Source organism: Cetorhinus maximus, chromosome 5, assembly GCF_964194155.1.
Source record: "Cetorhinus maximus chromosome 5, sCetMax3.hap1.1, whole genome shotgun sequence".
In the NCBI taxonomy this organism is placed as follows: Eukaryota; Metazoa; Chordata; class Chondrichthyes; order Lamniformes; family Cetorhinidae; genus Cetorhinus; species Cetorhinus maximus.
Window position 1 is genome coordinate 131,763,056 of NC_135883.1, and position 19,301 is coordinate 131,782,356.

At 42.0% G+C, this 19,301-nt stretch overlaps 1 protein-coding gene across 1 annotated transcript in view; it reads left to right on the forward strand.

Annotated features, from left to right (window-relative positions):
• grik2 (glutamate receptor, ionotropic, kainate 2) overlaps positions 1-19,301 on the forward strand; it is a 538,314-nt gene that overhangs the window by 459,658 nt on the left and 59,355 nt on the right. The window contains exon 13 of the mRNA XM_078542488.1: positions 2,680-2,897. Within this exon, the coding sequence (XP_078398614.1) occupies positions 2,680-2,897 (218 nt within the window). The remainder of the gene's footprint in view (positions 1-2,679; positions 2,898-19,301) is intronic.

Genomic DNA, 19,301 nt, shown 5'->3' on the forward strand with positions numbered 1-19,301 from the left:
TAGAGAAGAACCACTGGCATGACACCATAATGACAAAGTGACTCCACTAAAATTTTGATTCTTTTGGATGAAAAATAAAATCTAAATACAAGTCTTTTACTTCAGCTCCAAGCTCTGGATTGTAGTCAGCTTGTGACTTAATTGTTCATGAGTTATATGGTCAATCTTATTTGTGGAAATATTTATCATATATCCCCCATGCTGACATACCCTTTATTAATTATCATCGTTTTCATTTGAATTGTACAGTTGCCACTACATTTATCTGGTGCACATGATGCAGTGTTGCCTTCTGCACAAGACACAATGGAGTTGTTCCACTTGGAGCGGTTACAGTCCGGTATCTTGTACAAGTGGCCGATTTTTATTTTTGTGAGACAATTTGTTAGCATCCAAAACTCAAAACAAGGCACCTGCCAGGAACTGGGTTAGCACACTGATGGAATAAAAACCTCTTTATGCTAAACTTCTACACAGGTCTTGAAGTGAAATGAGCTTTGGCAGTCTCAACCCATTTCCTGGTGGGCATAAATCCACAATGCAAAGCTACTACCACCAGGGTGCTGATTAGCACTAAATTACCAATTTCATTCTGTGCCACAAGGGTAGCTGGCACAGAAAGTAGAAATGCTACACCATTATGAAAACTGAATTTAGGCATATTGATGGGACAGAGCACAGGGGGCTTTCCACCAATTGTGCTCAATTGGTTGATAATTGGAAAACGAGTTTCATTTTCTCGCTTAAAAACGTTTTTTTTTAAAAATTTTGGTTCTTTGAAGATATTGCATTGCTCGGATGCTAGCAATCACATCTCCTTTGAGACAAGGTAAGAAAATATTTAGGTCTGGATTTTCATTCCCAGGATAGGTGCGCAAAGTCGGGACACTTCCCAGCTCTGCGGTCCTGACCCTGGAGAAAGAGGCCCAGAAGTTGAGATTTTCACGCTGGGGGGGCGGGCGGGATGGGGCTGGATGAGAAGTCGAGCCCAACACCCATGGAATGAGTGCTGGGTATGGAGGCGGGCTGACCAGAAGGCCTGCATCTGTGCACCAGCTCTTTGTTGAAATTATATAGAAATGAACAAAACATATCCCTAGCCCTCCCCCCTCCCAATCCCCTCACCCCCTACACATGCCATGCCACCTCATCCATGTCACCTCATCCTGCCCACCCACCACTTACGGCCCATCAAAGCCTCTACGCCCTTCTACCCACTGCTATTGCCCCTCATACCCCCAATACCACCCTATTCCCCTCTACTAACCCCCAATGACCCCATATATCCCCTATGCCACCCTATGTCCCTCTACCTATCCCCTATGGCCCCTCATTACTCCAATGCCAACACATGCCTCCCACTTGTCTCCATGACCCTTTATAGCCCCTATGCCAATTTAGTGCCAACTCATGCCATATCTTGCACTCCACCCACCATCCTTTGCCCTTAACCCCTCCATGCCAACTCATCTTGTTTGCAACATGGGCATAACTCAGGAGCCATGCTGCCATAAAACAAAATAATCTGTCAATTGATGACATCACTATAAAAAAAACTATCATTTATTAAATAAACTTTTAATACATTGAAATTCCACCAACTACTCTCTTATGAAAACAAACATTTCACTTAAGTATGCAATCTCTCGCAAAAACAAAAAATTCTATTCCATAACTACTTGGAGCTTCAATTTAACTTCTCACTTAACAGACACCCTACTCTGATAATGTTAGGTGCTAAAATCAGTCATGCAGCACAAATCCTATTATGAGAGCCCTCAGGATCGTGTCAACAGAGTGAAACATCAAGCATTTTTTAAAAATTCCACACTTCTTTTAAATTGAAATCCCAGCAGAGTTAAGTCACTTGTCAGCTTTGACAGTTCCAATGAACTTTGACAGTTTCAATGAGTTTTGACAGCTCCTTGAGAGCTTGACAGTTCTTTGACAGCTTGGACAATTACAATGAGTTTATGCACTTTTTACACACAATCATGCCTACCTCTAACAATCCCAAAGGGCACCTGACCTCTCCCAAAGGGTGCCTTACGTTTCCCAAAAGTGTCCCAGGACTATATCCAAAAGGGTACCTTACCCCTTCATAAGGGTACCCTGGCTACCCAAACAAATCTACAAAGCTCAGACCTGCTCTTACCAGGTCTAATCTGCACACTTCTGGTTTCAGACACCTACCTCACCAAAAACACATATGAGTGGATGCAGCTGCTAAGTTATATGGGCAGCTGCCTCCGTGTACTATGATGTGTTATTTAGAACCCATCCTCATTCCCTCACCTGCAAAAGTGGCGGAGTCCGGGCTCAGGGGCGGGATTTCCGGATTCGAGCCTCTGCCAGAATTTTCAGACAGACAGAGAGCCTTTCCATCTGCATGAAAATTCAGGTCCTAGACTTAAAAATATACCACCAAATAAGAAATGGAGCCTCAACTCTGATTATCATGTCACAATTTTCAGTGCTTGGGAACTTGGGGACCATATAATTGAACCCCTGACTATATTATATAGAAGCAAGCGCACCTGTTCTGAAAGCTCAGTGATTCTTACTAAGCACTCTGTGTGTGTACTTTCATCTGGTGATTCTGACCACGACCTGCCTGTTGTGCTACCCAGTGCTCTTTAATGCCATCACTTTTGTTTCCTCTCCCACCACTCTTGTCAGGTTCCGAACTAATGCCCAAGGCCCTTTCTACCAGGATTGTAGGCGGCATTTGGTGGTTCTTCACGCTGATCATCATTTCATCGTATACCGCTAACCTGGCTGCTTTTCTGACAGTGGAACGCATGGAATCCCCCATAGATTCAGCTGACGACTTGGCAAAACAAACCAAGATAGAGTACGGCGCTGTTGGAGATGGAGCCACTGTGACTTTCTTTAAGGTAAGTTTTTCTTCTTGTGTGCATCATTGCTTAATTGGTATTTGTTGATCATCACAAAGGAAATTGCAAGCCAAGTTAGGGTATGATGTCTCCATGATGCACTTATTAAAATCTGAATGATATCAGCTAAGTAAAACTGATAAATAATACTCAGTACACATTGGTTAATAAATCACAATCGCAATGCAACAGTGGGACCAAACATTTAATATTTTGATGTGTTCAGGCAATTAGTGACAATTAGTTTCAAGGTTGCTTCTGAATTACATGGTGGTTTATTCTTTGTATCCTTAAATCAAAAAGAAAGATAAATTAGGAGCACTTTCTGATGTATGAATATTATTTTGGAATGATTATTTCAAAATTTCATTTATGGACATTCGTGAAATTGAAAGCGGATGTTGCACTGTGAATGTACAGTCAAATTGGCTGTACTTAAAGGTGGTGTGAATCATAGACAGGGCTACACCACTCTAATGCTAATTCTGTGACCCTTCCTCCATTCACACGTGGCTCCCTGTCAGGAGAGCAAAAGTGAGGATCTGCTGAATAAGAAAATCTGCCAGAAGTATGCCATCTGTTTTTTTAGTTGCCCGCCTCTGAAAATAGAACAAATTGTGACATTTTTCTATCAAATTTTAGACAGTGAATTGGGAAATTTTGGGGTAGGACCTTCCTTCCATGCAGTTTTGGATGGTTAGCTGGCAGGCATCCCATCTAGGTGCAATACTGCGCCAGCGGGAGGCTGGGTCCATTTTATATGACTGGTCCTCAGAGGTTGTTTATCTGTGGGTGGTAAATGAGTCATCTAAGACAGCCTACAGGTTACAGGATCAGCACAATATTCAGCAGCCTGGCTGGCCTCCAGGTCTGAAAAAGGTACAGGAAGGGCCTGGTATCAATTGGGGATAGGGGTAGATGTGTGACAGCAACTCAAATTTTTTTTATATAGACCCGTGAGAAGCATTCTTGCTCTTTTCCTGACTGAAATTATTTCACAATTACATTTCTGAACATGCGATTTCCAACTTTGGTAGAAAAGAACTGCGTACACTTCCTGATATTGTCCTAAAGTGTTTCATGGTCAATGAATTATTTTTGAAGTGTGGTTACTGTTGTTATATAAGTAAATTGGTTTTATATTATGTGGCAGCCATGTTATAATGCCTCCCTTAGGATTAAAGCAACCTAAAGAAATTGTGCCAGGGTTAAAGAGGTGAAGCACACTTGATATCCAGTAGAATAGCTTTGAGAAGGAACAACTTACCAAGTTGATATTTTGTTTCAGAGTCAGTGTGGTTTAATTATGATAAAGTCCATTGTGCCTGAAATGGAACATTATGGGTTCAGTTGGTCACTCTTTTACAGCATGGTTTCTAAATACTGCTCTTCAAATTTGAATAATGAAGGCTGTAATAAATTATAATATTTTTTAATTAATTCTCAGGATGTGGGCATCACATAACAATGTCCATTAATGCTCCATGAAGATGGTGGTGGACCTTCTTTTTGAACAAGTGCAGTGTAGCATTTTAATACGACCAAGTGGCTTGTTAGACCACTTCAGAGGACAGTCAACCATGTTAGAGTTAGATTGAAGTTAGGTGTATGCCAGACCTGATAAGGATGTTAGGCTTCCTTTCCTCAAGGACATTAGTGAACCAGTTAGGTTGCTATGACAATTTCACATCTTTGAGATTACTTTCACTGACACCAGTTTCTTATTTGCTTGAGTTTTTAAACTGAATTCAAATTCTCAACCGATCATGGCATTATTTGAACTCTCTAGATTACTAGTCAAATAATCTAATCACTACATGAATGCACATTAAGAGCACAGACCTTTGACTCAGAACCAACATTTTCACCACAACTGGATTTAATAATTAGGAAAGAAATATCGTGCAATTCTATCCTGTAATCATTCAGAAGAAGCAAAACCTGGACAAACATAAGAGAGAGTTACTAATATAACAAACAACTTGCATTTATATACTGACTACAATGACTTCAGGGCACTCTAAAACCAATGAAGTATAACTGAATAGTTGGTACTGGTGGAATACAATTGATCGTGGCACAGTAATTATAAACTGGCTCGTAGTCCAGAGGCTATGACTGTTAATCCAGTGAGTTCCATCCCATTATTGCTGTTTGAGAATTTTAATTTAAAAAACAAAATAAAAAGATGGTAATCCTAAAAATGTGATTATAAAGGTTCTGAATGCATGAGGGGATAAACAATGAATGATTATTGACCTTGCCAGTGATCATGAGAAGGGATAATAATGATACAAATACAACACCAAACATCAAGCAGCAATGAGATAAGTGACCAGTTGTTCTGTTTTGAAGGGTAAGTGTTGGCCAGAAAAACTCATCTTTTTTTTTTGGAATAGTGCTATGGGATATTTTCTTTCCACCTCAGTGAGGAGTTAGGCCATCAGGTTAACACTTGAATTGAAAGCCAACTTCTCGGGCGGTGCAGCACTGAAGTATCAACCTATTCACATACACAAGTCATTGGACGAGTACTTGAACCTTCTAAGTCACAGCAAGAGGTCTACTACTAAGCCAAAGCTGACACCACTCTGATGAACTGATGAATTGTTGGGCTTTGGGTGCCCAATTGTAAAAATGCACCATATAGAATCTCCTGAATTGCGACAAAAATGGGAACACTGTTTCCTTTGGCTGGGAAATCAGTGCTCAGGAATGTGACCTGTGACTAGGTCAGGTCCCAACAGGACTTCCCTCCTCATTGTGGTTGGGAATTTAAAAAAATCTCAGCTGGGATTGGCGTTCGAGCTGAGGTAAACAATGGACACTAAAGAAAATTAAATTTAAAATAAAATACATTTAAAAATTGTTACAAAGAAAAAGGGGCAGAAAGGTATTAATTCAAAAGGTTGTTGGAATTGGAGCATGGAATACTTTGCTACGAGCCATAGCTGAAGCTCAGAACATTGCATCTTTGAAGGCAAAATTGGACAAATATATAAATACTTTAAGCAGCAAGCAGTGTAAGATACTGGTCAAAAGAAAAAGAGAGAGAGAGAGCAGGGCAGTGGTATTAGTGTTTGGATTAAGAACATAGGAACAAGGGAAAGCCATTCAACTCCTCAAGCCTACTCTACCATTCTATTAGATCATGAATGATGTTTCCCTCAACTTAATTCACCTGCTTTTGTTCCATAACTCCCAATACCCTTACTTAATAACATCCTACAGTTCTTTCAGCCCATAAAATTTCAGTTTACCCAGTATTCACAACCCACAACTGAAACTATTTCTAGATTGAGTCACTTTCTCTTTACAGTTGGGGAACACTGGTGTTATATTCTCTCATTCATATCCTTTCTTTGCAGGTAAGTATTGTGCTGTTTGTGAGCAGGGACTTGTATTGGCCTTCAGCAAGGGGATCCAAGCTGCATATACATTCTCAGGCCAACTTTGGGGGAACGAATCAGGGTATTTGCTCTCCAGCCCAGCTACATGATCAAACTGTTCTGAGACGTGTCCTTCTATCTTGGGCTCCATGCATGGGATTTGGTTAATAGACAGAATGTAGACATACTCTGGTACCTGCTTAACACTTGTTTATTAGTACTACACCTAAACAAATTACAGAGTAGGCAGGCATGTTGCTCCTGGGCATGACTCCAACCTCCCTCTCTCTCTCTTTCCAGAGTCTAACACCTGACTCACTGATGTTAGTGGTACATCATCATCTACGTCATATATTAACATAACCCATCTTTTAACCCTTTATACTATACCTCCCCCTAAGTATACTATCCTATTGTTTAACAACAACATGAAACAGTATCTTTAGCTATTTACATTGCATTTCTGTAACTCCCTTTTTACAACTACAGATTCTACCCAACTCCAACTCCTGCTATTCCCCTCCCCAAGTCACAGTGCTGAGAGATTCAATCTTCCACCATATTCCCGGCCCTTAAGGAAGACGTCTTGGAGACATGAGGGCTTACTTCCGCATGTGGTAGGATATCATCATCTGCAGAATGTGACAGCACTTTAGCAGCCGTGTTGTCAGCATTGCTGGGTAGCAGACTGTAGGTTTCAGGTTGACTGGACTGCCAGGACAATGAAGACCTTTCAAAAAAGACTGATCCAAAAGAGAAGACTGAAGAAAATCAACCTTTAGACCCTCTGGGACAAGAAGAGAAGAACTCAGGATTCTCTGAGGAACTTGTTGCTCCCTTGAAGCACACAGTGAAAAAGCTTCAGAAGAGGAATGATCATCAACTCCAGAGAAGACTGTCACAGCTGTATCACCCACTGCTGTATCTGTGACTTAAAAGGCAAAGAAGATCTGAGATTTCAATGAACTTAAATGGTGAAGAAAGAAGTGACCAAATTCCTGTAAAACTGTCAGGAAAGGAAGAGATGATTTCCCAATGATATTTTGGGAGGGCTGTTTACTTCCCGTAGGCAGTGATAAGACAGCCACTCTCTTTGTGTGATGTTGCTCTACCATGAGCAATGGGAAGGATTGCTGAGGATGTGGAGATAAGATACCTCATCTTCAGTAATGAGATGAATTTCTTGTAGACAATTCACACTGGGACAAGATTGCTGTATGTGATTCTGAAGTTTCAGAAGTGCTAAAGATTCTGCTGCAGCTTCTGTGCTGACCTCCAGCTCTGGAGGGAAGAAGACCTTCAGCTGGGACTGAAGTATGGGTGGCAATTGACTTTAACCCTGGAAGGTACCAGCTCTTTAGCAGTGTGATCCTCTATGGATTCTGACCTGGACTCAGGCAAGCCACCCTCTCTGGAAGACTCTTCATGGACAACAGGAGATAGAGTAGGCAATATATCCGTAGTGTCAGTAGAACAAAGATCTGAATGCTGCTCAGCCACTAAAAACACAGCTGACTCCTCTAAGAAGACAACAGAGACTTCATATGATCCACCCATCAACTGGAAAGACAAATCATCCTCTTGGATTTCAACCTCCAGGTGATCACTCAGTACTGACAGGGATTCTTCCTCATCACTCTCTAGGAAGAGCCAATTCAGTTCCAGCCAGTCTTCATGGGGGATGGTCACTCTCTGCTGCAGTGCCTTCTGTATCCTCTGGCCTTACTTCGCGATTAACTGAGAGATTCATAACTTCAAACTCTGCCCAGAGCCTAGTGGATGGTGTCTCTGTGGAAGAAAGGAACTTGATGCTGATTGTGTAAACTTCCTCAGCTTCTGAAGACTGAAGTTCCACCGCTTCTATATAAAAGATCGAAGATTGTTACATGAAAGACAGTGAGTCATTCAAATGATGAGCGTCATCTGTTTTTTTCTAGGATTCCTAGAAATATGCCGACATCGCTACTCAATAAGGATGTCCATTGATTGTGAAGAACATAGAGAGAATCAACGATCTGTTGCTCCTTGTAGCTAAGAGGAGCAATAATACTGTCTTTGATTCTATGCTGCCTGGGCCTTAAAATTTGATGTCTGATGCATAAAGGGCCAATCTTTGTCATCTGCTAATATGTTAACAACAGCTTCAGTATCAAATTTTAAAAAGGTATCGAAGCCATTTACTTGGACTGTAACTGACCAATAGTTTGGACTAAGACTATCATTTCCCCCTAAAAACTGTGAAATTTTGTCTTTTTCTTACCTTTCCAATTCCTGGATGGAATGTGTTTATAAATACTTTCTGGTCTTCGACATCGATTAAAATTGTTGGATTTGCAGGAACGCTTGAAATGTCCAGTTTTGCCATACTGGAAGCATTCCACACCCCTGCTCGGCAGTCCTGGCGCCTATGCTGTTTTTTTCCTTTGCGCCCTTTTGTCCGGTTTGATGGGCTTTTGTGTGGGTGAGGCGGCTGCCTGTTTGGCAGGGTTCATGTGGGTGGGGCTGCTGCCCCTGGGCCTACCCAGTCAACAGAGACATGTGAAGCCTCGGAGTCATGGCAAATTATAGGCCGATTCGGCGCTCAGAGTTTGGCCCGTGTCGCGTACTGAACAGCTTGCTCAATAACAGGGTTCTGTGTTACGATAAAATGTGCAGTAAAAGCTTTGAGTACAGTCTCAAAGTCCACAGTGGACTCCTGAACACCTTGTCTTAGGATAACGTTGTCTGCTACTGAACCTACTGCATAAAGATCGGAACTGTCTTGATACTTTTGCTCCTTTTTGTGAAGGCCTGATGCTGTTTTCGATGCCGGAGAAAATAATGTTGCCATCGCTCCTACTGCTGGCCACTCTGCGGGCCCTTGAGGCAGTCAAATGGGCGGGGCAAGGGGAGGTACAGCTCACCAGGTACGGTCAATGTTACCTCCCTCCAGTGTGCCTCCTTCTTCCACCAGTTTTTTACGAGCTGTTATCAAAGTTTTCCCAACTGTGGTTCCTTCAATTACACCAATGTGTTTTTTTACATTGATGTCTCCACTGCTGCCACCATGTTCTGAAATGTGTCCTTCTCTCTAGGAGTCTAAGCATGGGACCTGGTTAGTAGACAGGCTGTAGGCATACTCTGCTTTCTGCTTAACACTTGTTTCTTTGGACTACATCTAAACAGGTTATAAAGTAGGCATGTAGCTCCTAGGCATGATTCCGACCTCTCTCTTGAGAGTCTAACACATGACCGATTGACGTCAGTGGTACATCCTCATCTACGTCATACATTAGCATATCCCAGCTATTAATCCTTCATATGGCACAAACCTAGTCCAGGAGGTCGCTCAGTCCTGCAATCCCAATTTTCAAACAGAAACATTCATGTTTTGATCAGTACCATTGGGCAGCTAATTATTTACTGAAGGAATTAAGAAACTGTACACTTCTGATTGTTTATCCTGATGGATACATTTTGTCATCAAGGCAACAAAGAAATGTCAACTCGCTGGGCTTTTGACTGGTGAACTGACATAACAAGGATGCACTCATCTCACATATTAATGAAATCACACACAGTGGCCTTAATTTTACCTTTGGCGGGCACTAGCGATCGGCGGGCCCGGGAGCGGTCGGGAAACGGGCCTCTGACCGTGATTTCACGCTGGCTGGCCAATTCACGGCCAGCCAGCGTGAAACATGTGTTGAAAAGCTCAGCGCTGTTGGGTTGGGGGCGGGAAGAGGGCGAGTGAGCGCTGTGAGAAAGCTCCCTGAAGGCAATGAGCTGCCTCAGGGAGCTGCAGGCCTGAGAACGATCAAATAAAGGTTTAAAAAGCTGCAAAAGAAAAAAAGCTGCATGCATCACAATCAATCACCCGAAAATATAGCTGATAAAAATGCTGTCCACAGATATTTTTTTTAAATTTCATAACGGAAATTTCATCCCACTCTTGGATGAGGTTTGATGAAAAATGTAAAGGCCGCCTGGCCGATTCGCCTGTCCGCCAACCGTAAGGTTGGGTGGGCCAAGAAAAGTCGGAGACCATTGTCCCGTTTTTAATTACAGCCTGTAATTGGTTAAAAAAAAATTCTCAATTTGTCTTGCCACCTTCAAAGATTTGGGTACATACACCCCCAGGTCCCCCTGTTTCTGCATCCCTTTAAAGTTGTACCATGTAGTTCGTATTGCCTTTCCTTATTCTTCCTACCAAAATATATCACTTTGCATTTCTCCACGTTAAATTTAATTTGTCATGTGTCTTCCCATTTCATCAGCCTATCTGTGTCCCCCTGAAGTCTTATACTATCATCCTGGCTGTTTACTACATTTCCAAGTTTTGTGCCATCTGAACACTTGAAATTATGGTCCGTATATCCAAGTCCGGATGATTAATGTATAACAAACATAGCAGTATCCTAATACTGGCCGTGGGGAAGAGCATTAGGAAAGTACTCTAAATTCCCTCCTTCTGAAAAACAACCATTCATCACTACTCTCCGATGTCTTTTCTTTAGCCAATTTCTTATCCACACTGTCACTTTCCCTTTACTCCTACAGGTTTTAATTTTGTTTATTTTGTGTAAGTCTGTAAAAACAATGTAAACTGCATTACCTACCCTCATCAACCCTCTCCATTACTTCAATAGAGATGTTTTCTGAGCTATTGCTAGTCGGTTATTATTTCGGAGTCATGCAAAAGAATTGTCCATCTCTCTGTGGAAAACCAACTCAGACGGAGGTCATCTCAGAAATCCTCTTCATCAAAAGCAAGCCCCTGCCCCAAAACAAGCATTAAATTGTTTATATCACTTATCACCACTTCTATGATGTGATGCTTAGAATACAACAATGAATGGAAGATAGCAGTGCCACCACTGGAAGTTAAATGGTTCAAGACAGCAGAGTAATGAAGAGAATGAGCACAGACTGTGAGCTTTAATTGCAATAGCACACCATCATGTTTGTGCCATTGTTTCGCTATCTCAATGTGGTTTGTTGATGGAAGCCAGACATGAGAGTCTTGAACAAGGAGCTGTGAGGGCATCATTAAAACCACTGACGCATTCTAGGATTTTAGAGATGGACATGGTTGAAAATTAGCTGATAGCTGAAAAGACGGAAATGGTTGAGGGTTTTTTTTGAGATGGGGTGGTGTTGGCAACGGCGACGGAGGTGCAACAGCTAAGTAATGTTGACAACGTTGCATTTAGGAATGTTATCATGTGACCAAGAGCTGGGATGGAAAGAGACTTCTGGAATCTAAAATTAAAAAGCTGGTCTCAGTCATGGTGGCCATGTAACTAGCGCATTGTTGTAAAAACCCATCTTGTCCACTAATATCCATTAGGGCAGGAAATCTGTCATCCTTATCCAGCCTGGCCTATATGTTACTCCAGACACTCAACAATTGTGGTTGACTCTTAACTGGCCTAGCAAGCCACTCAGTTATTAAGGTGGCAGCTCGCTTCCATGTTATGATTCCCATGGAGACCAACAAACCAAAAGAACCAAATGTACTGAATGACCCCAACGAGAAAACCAATGGACAAGGTTTCACATTTTATAACTTTAATTTTAACAATAAAACCAAAATCATCATAAATTAAAAATGAATCAACAAGCAAATTGTAGTTAATATAAACTATAAATTGCACATTAAATAGCAGCTACAATGCTGATAGATCTCACAGAGTTATTGGACAGTGCACTTAATATATATGGCTCTAATTTTAGCCACAAAGTCTTTCAAAGCTCTGAACTTTCTCTGGTAGAACTACAGCCCCTTTTTTTTGAGGATTTAGTCTCTGATCCTCAGCCAAGAACAGCATCCAACCAACCTAAGTTCCATGGGCACAGTCTTCACCAAAATTGTGCTCATCTGCAGAACCTTCTAAGCCCTGTTCACAACAATATTGATGGTATAGACCCTCCAGAAATGCCTTTATCTGGATCCTCAGTGACTGTGCACTCTGCCACCAGTTTGGGTCAATCAGTTCCTTTAAAATAACTGAAGCAGCGGCAGTAACTTTACTTTTTCCTTTATCTCCACTCCCAGGTCCAGCCTTCATGTTCACCTTTTTCCAACTGAACCACTGGGTGATCTGATTTTGGCTGGCTCTGTGCCTTTTATCTAATCTCAACCAGCCTCAGTTTCCCCAGAAACCTGAAGTTTCCATTTCAGTTTTAGTTTCCCTAGAATGTTTAGTTCCTTTTTCAGTTCAAACATGGATTTCATCACAATCACAACCTCCTCACGGTCAGTTAGAGGTGGGCAATAAATGCTGGCCTTTCCAGCAATGCCCACATCCTATGAATATATATATATATTTTTAAAAAGCCATTTATCATTTATGGTTGACATGGTCAGTATGAGGTTCCCATGGAAGTGTACCCCAACAAGAGTCATCATCTTTAGCAGAGGAAACAAAGCAGAGAAAAAAGAATTTTGCTTCTCGACTTATAGGCTTTATCAACACGATATAAACACTGCTTTTATTTTGGACTTCTACATTGCTATGAACACTAATTCTGTTAAGGACCATTTTACCACTTGCTGCTGGCATTGGTGGTCATAAACCTTAATTCTATTATGGCCTGTTATAAACTCTACTCCTAATCCACACTGCTGGAATCTCCGTACTTCTGTTCCAGACTGCTGTAAACTTTACTTCCATTATTAACTGCTCTAAACTCCACTTCCTTAACTGGCTGCCATAAAATCAATTTCTGTTAGACTTGCCATAAACTCTAATTCTGTCACGAAATGCAATAAATGCTATATATGCCCGACAACGATAAACTTTACGTTTGTCACATGTATCCATAAACTGTATTTCTATAACAGACAGGAACTGTTATTAGCTCTAATCTTTCTTGCACATACACCAGCTGCCATTAGACATTGGAAAGGTAATAAGAACTGTGTCACTAACTATCATTTATAAAGATGCTTCCTTCTGTTGGACTAACATGTTTATTGTACAAAAAAAAACAGATCCTCAGAAACCTAATGCAAAGATGAGTCTTTTTGTTTTTCTGAAAAGGAAACTTCAGATTCTGAAGAATTGCTTGCAGTATAAACCTGTCATTGAAATAAGGTGATATGGATTGCAGAGCAAATTTTTCCTATTCTGGACAGAACACATGCCTGACAGGGTTCAGTTAAATAGAATTCTGCCCTGTTGATGGTTTAAAAAGTTTATAAGTACTGTACTTAATTGGGTTTCAGTTTACTGGCTGCTGTAGCAGAGCATTCTGTTGGTGTCTACTGGAAGCAATTATAGTGAATCCATACGCATTATCTCCCCAAGCCAGATTGAACAGTTGGTGCTTTGTTTGCAAGAATCACTGAGCATTTACTCATCTCTTTAGAAAATTGATCTGTATAGCAATCTGTACCACACCCTCTTTCCCCAAACAGACACACATTGACATTGTGTTTGAGGCCAAGACAGCGACTTGGTATTATTTTCCAAAATAATACATCGTCACTAATTAATGTTGTTGGACATACAATATCCTTAAATTGTCATTTGCATACTATTAGGAGACAATTTAATTCAAATTATTGAAGGGTCATTGATTGAAATAGTTAATTTTGGGCATGCAAGGTGTTTAAAATATTCCATCTTCACGAATTTCTCCAATTTAACTTTTCTTTTGTTACCACTATTTCACTGCAGTGAAGAAGTTAATTCACTGTGCATAGACAGAGACACATTGTGGGTGGGATAGAGCAAGACCCCATTATTGAGCTGAACACAGCTGCAGTTGCCCTGAATAGTGCCCAGTGCAGTCAACATGACAGAAAATAAGCACAAATGTGCAAACAAATACAATCTATTACAATTTCTAATACATTATATATGGATGCTGGATAAATGTCAAGTCAGCAGTGTGATGCTGTGTGCTGCCTATTCTCTTGAACAGGGTATAGGTCAGCAACAGAAGTAATCATTTATGGAATGTGGTCTCTTGAATAAATCTCCGCTACCAAATTAGGACACAGGGACTTTTTTTTATTCGTTCATGGGATATGGGCATTGCTGCCTAGGCCAGCATTTATTGCCCATCCCTAATTTTCCTTGTTCAGAGAGCATTTAAGAATCAACAACATTGCTGTGGGTCTGGAGTCACATGTACGCCAGACTAGGTAAGGATGGCAGATTTTATTCCCGAAAGGACATTAGTGAACGAGATGAGTTTTTAGGATAATCAGCAATGGTATTGTGGTCATCATCAGACTTTTAATTCCAGATTTTTACAATTTTTTAAAATTTCACCATCTGCCATGGTGGGATTCAAACCCAGGTCCCAGAGCATTACCCTGGGTCCCTGGAATACCAGTCCAATGACAATACCATTATGCCATCGCCTCCCCACTGAGTGAAAAAGTAATTTCTTATTTTTTTAAATTACATAGATATGGATAAAATAGATAGATTAGATATATTATATATATATGGCTTTAAAGAATTTTTTTAACAAATTGTAATATACCCTGTAAAGTAACAATTAATAGGATTTGATAGAGTAGATAAAGAGAAACTACTTCCTCTGTTGGGGTAAAAGCAAAATACTGTAGATTCTGAAAATCTGAAACAAAAACACAAAATGCTCATAGACTCACAGACGTTTACAGCACGGAATGAGGCCATTCGGCCCAACGTGCCTGCACCGGTGAACAAAGACCTGACTACACTAATCCAATTTTCCAACGCTTGGCCCATAGCCCTGGAGGCTATGGCAATGCAAGTGAATATCTAAATACTTCTTAAATGTTATGAGAGTTTCTGACTCAACCACCCTTTCAGGCAGTGAGTTCCAGACTCCCACCACCCTCTGGGTGAAAACATTTCTCCTCATCTCCTCTCTTTGCCTTCTACCTCTTACCTTAAATCTATGCCCCCTGGTTATTGAGCCCTCTACTGATGGAAAAAGTGCCTTCCTATCCACTCTATCTATGCCTCTCATAATCTTATATACCTTTATAAGGTCTCCTCTCAACCTTCACTGCTCCAAGAAAAACAACCCCTGCCTATCCAATCTTTCCTCATAGCTCAGACCCTCCAGCCCAGGCAGCATCCTGGTATATCTCCTCTGCACCCTCTCCAGTACTATCACATCCTTCCTATAATGTGGCGACCAGACTGCATGCAGTACTCCAGTTGTAGCCTAACCAGCGTTTTATACAGCCCCAGCATAAATTCCCTGTTATTATATTCTATGCCTCAGCTTATAAAGGCAAGTAACCCATATGCCTTCTTAACCGCCTTATCTATCTGCCCTACTACCTTCAGGAATCTATGGTTATGCACACCAAGGTCCCTCTGACCTTCAGTTTTTTCCAGGGTCCTACCATTCATAATGTAATCCCTTACCTTGTTAGCCTTGCCCAAGTGTATTACCTCACACTTTGCTGGGTTGAATTCCATTTGCCACTGCTTTGCCCACCTGACTAGTCCATTAATATATTCCCGCAGTTTACAGTTATCCTCCTCACTATTTACCACCCTACCAATTTTCGTGTCATTTGCAAACTTCTTGATCATACCCCCAACATTTAAGTCCAAATCATTTATGTACAACACAAACAGCAAGAGTCCCAACACCAAGCCTTGCGGAACCCCACTGGAAACAGACTCCCAGTCACAGAAACATCCCTTTACCATTACCCTTTGCTTCCTGCCTCTCAGCCACTTTTGGATCCAATGTGTCACTTTGCCTTGGATCCCATAGGCTCTTACTTTCTTTAATAGTCTGCCATGAGGGACCTTATCAAAACCCTTGCTAAAGCCCATGTAGACCACATCAAATGCACTACCCTCATCAACACTCCTGGTTACCTCCTCAAAAAATTCAATCAAATTTGTCAAACACGACCTTCCCTTAACAAATCCTGCTGACTATCCCTGATTAATCCTTGTTTCTCCAAGTGCAGATATATTCTGTCCCTCAGAATTCTTTCTTGTAACTTCCCACCACCAAGGTTAGAGTGACTGGCCTGTAATTCCCTGGTCTATCCCTTCCTCCCTTTTTTAATAGTGGGACAATGTTAGCAGTCCTCCAGTCCTCTGGCACCTCACCTGTGGCCAGAGAGGATTTGAAAATTACTGCCAGGGCCCCTGATATCTCTTCCCTTGCCTCTCTCAACAGTCTGGGATACATCTCATCCAGGCCTGCGGATTTATCCATTTTTAAAGCCGCTAAACCTACTAGTACCTCCTCTCTCTGTTAATTTCCTCTAATATTTAACAGTCCTCCGCCCTGATGTTTATATCTGTGACGTCCTTTTCCATTGTGAAGACTGATGCAAAGTATTCATTGAGGACTGCGCCCACATCTTCCGGGGTGCAGATTACCTCTATGGCCCCTAATTGGCCCTACTCTTTCCCTAGTTATTCTCTTGCTCTTTATATATTTAAAAAAACCTTTTGGGTTTTCCTTTATTCTACCCACAAGTTCTTTCTCATGCACTCTCTTAGCTTTCCTAATTTCCATTTTAAGTTCCCCTCTGCACTTTTTATGCTCCTCTAAGGACTCTGTCGTATTGAGCCCTCGGTATCTTCCATAAGCTTCTCTTTTATTCTTAATCCTAACTTTTATGTCCCTTGACATCCAGGGTTCTCCGGACTTGGTACCCCGATTTGGCTTTACGGGAACATATTTGCCCTGTACTCTCGCTACTTCCTCCTTGAATGCCTCCCACTGCTCTGACAAAGTTTTATCTGCAAGAAGCTGATCCCAGTCCACTTCCACTTGGGCCAAATCATATCTCACCTTAGTAAAATTAGCCTTTCTCCAGTTTAGAACTTTTATTCCCAGCCCAACCTTATCCTTTTCCAATACTATCCTAAATCTAACTGAGTTATGGTCACTATCTCCAATATGCTCCCCTACTGATACTCCCTCCAGCTGCCCAGACTCATTTCCAAATATTAGGTCCAGAACTGCCCCTTCCTTTGTTGGGCTTTCTACATACTGGCTAAAAAAGTTCCCCTGGATGCAACTTAAGAATTTTTCTCCCTCCCTACCTTGCACACTAAAACTATCCCAGTTAAAATTTGGGGAGTTAAAATCCCCTACTATTGCTGCCCTATTATTGCTAGAAAAACTCAGCAGGTCTGGCAGCATATGTAGAGAGAGAAACAGATTTAAAGGCCAGAATCTTCTGTTCGGTGTGCGGGGGCGGGCCCCACATGCCGACACGTAAAATCACGCGCGGTGATGTCAGGCATGCGTCCAGATGTCACCGTGCATCATTGTGATCTTCCGTTCAGCGGGCGCGCACCGGAGTTGGCTGCACGCCCACTGAACTGTCAAAGGCCTGTTAAGGCCAATAATAAAAAAATTAACCCAATTGAGAAAGCTGCCTATCCAACCTTAAGATTGGCGGGCAGGCGAAGAGCCCAGGCGGCCTTCGCATTTTTCATGAAACTTCATCAACGGGCGGGATGAGGTTTCATGAAGGTTTTATTAATTAAATAAAATTTTTGATGAAAATTCATAAACATGTCACATGAGTAGACATGTCTGAATAATTTAATTTTTTTTTTTTTTCCCAACTTTAAAACTGTAGTTAATCTCCCTGAGGCAGCTCCGTGCCTCAGGGAGATTTTTGTGCTGTTTCGCGCGCATGCGCAATAGAGTGCAGGCCCCAACTCTCCCTTCTCCCCCTGCCTGCACAGGTAGTGCTGAGCACTACCAGGCACGCGTCACGCTGGGCGGGCCTTAATTGGCCCGCCCACGTAAAATGGCGGCGCACAGCTGATTGCGGGCAGCGATCAGCTCCGCGCCCACTCCCGACCAGCCCGTCCAATGGGGAAAAATTTCTCCCCAATGTTACGAGTCCATGTGACTTCTTCAAAGCTCAATTGGGGGTTGGCCTAGCATCCTCAGCCTTTGGTGGGAGTGAGCTCCAGAGTGCCACTATTCTTTGTGTGAAGGATACTTTCTGATTTCATTCCTGAAAAGCCTAGCTCTAATTTATTGTGCTCACTTATTTTGGATTCTCCCACCAGTGACATTAGTTGATCTGTATCCACTCTATTAAATCCTTTGGGCTGGAGTCAGGAAATTTCCCGGCTCAACGTGTCCCTCCTCGGGACAAAGTGCCTTTTCAAGCCAGAAGTGGGATGGGGTGCGTGTGCGTGTGCATGCTGGAGTTGGGCCTGCCCCTCTCCACCACCAGATGGGGATCATGGGGGCCATTGGAGGTGGGTGCGGACGCATTGCATGGCATGGGTATGACCTTTTGAAGTTATCTTTCAAAAGGTTCTTGCATCCAGACCATGGTTCACAACTCCTCTGAGTGGCCATGAACCACAAACGCTTGAGAAGCTGGCCTGAGTCCATGAAAATTGCCAGGTGCTAGGAGAGGCCTATTTCTGCAATGGAGCCAGCTAGGTCAGTTCTCCTGCACTGGCGAAAATTAGGGCGTTGGGAAGTGGGGGTGGTGGGAATTCCAAATAGGGTCCCGACTGCCATTTGTAAAGGTCAGTGGAGTCGCGTTAACTCTAAAAATACAGCCCTTTATTATTTGAAACACCTTGGCTTGGATCACTTCTCTAACCTTCCAAACTCAAACTACAAAACAAACCTGTGCAACCTGTCTTGAAAACATTTCAAGCCTGGCATCTCCCTGGTGAATCAGTGCTGTGCATCCCAAAGGCCAATATCTCTTTCTTGAACTTCAGTGTCCAGAGTATTTGAGATGGAGCCTGACCAAAGCTCTGTACAACTGAGGTATAATTTCCTCACTTTTACATTCCAACTCCCCTGAGCTAAAGGCCAATATTTCATAATCCTGTTTTGATTACTTAGCTGTGCACGAGCCTTTACTGAATTTTGTGTATGGACTTCTATATCCCATTGCTCTCCACAGTTCCTCGTCTCTCACCATGAAGAAAATATTGTGATTTATTTTTCTCAGATCTGAAATGAATGACCTCATTCTCTTGCATGATGAACACCACCTGCCTTAATTTTTTCCACTTCATCAGTCTGTGTCCCTTTGTAACTTCTTGCTGCCATC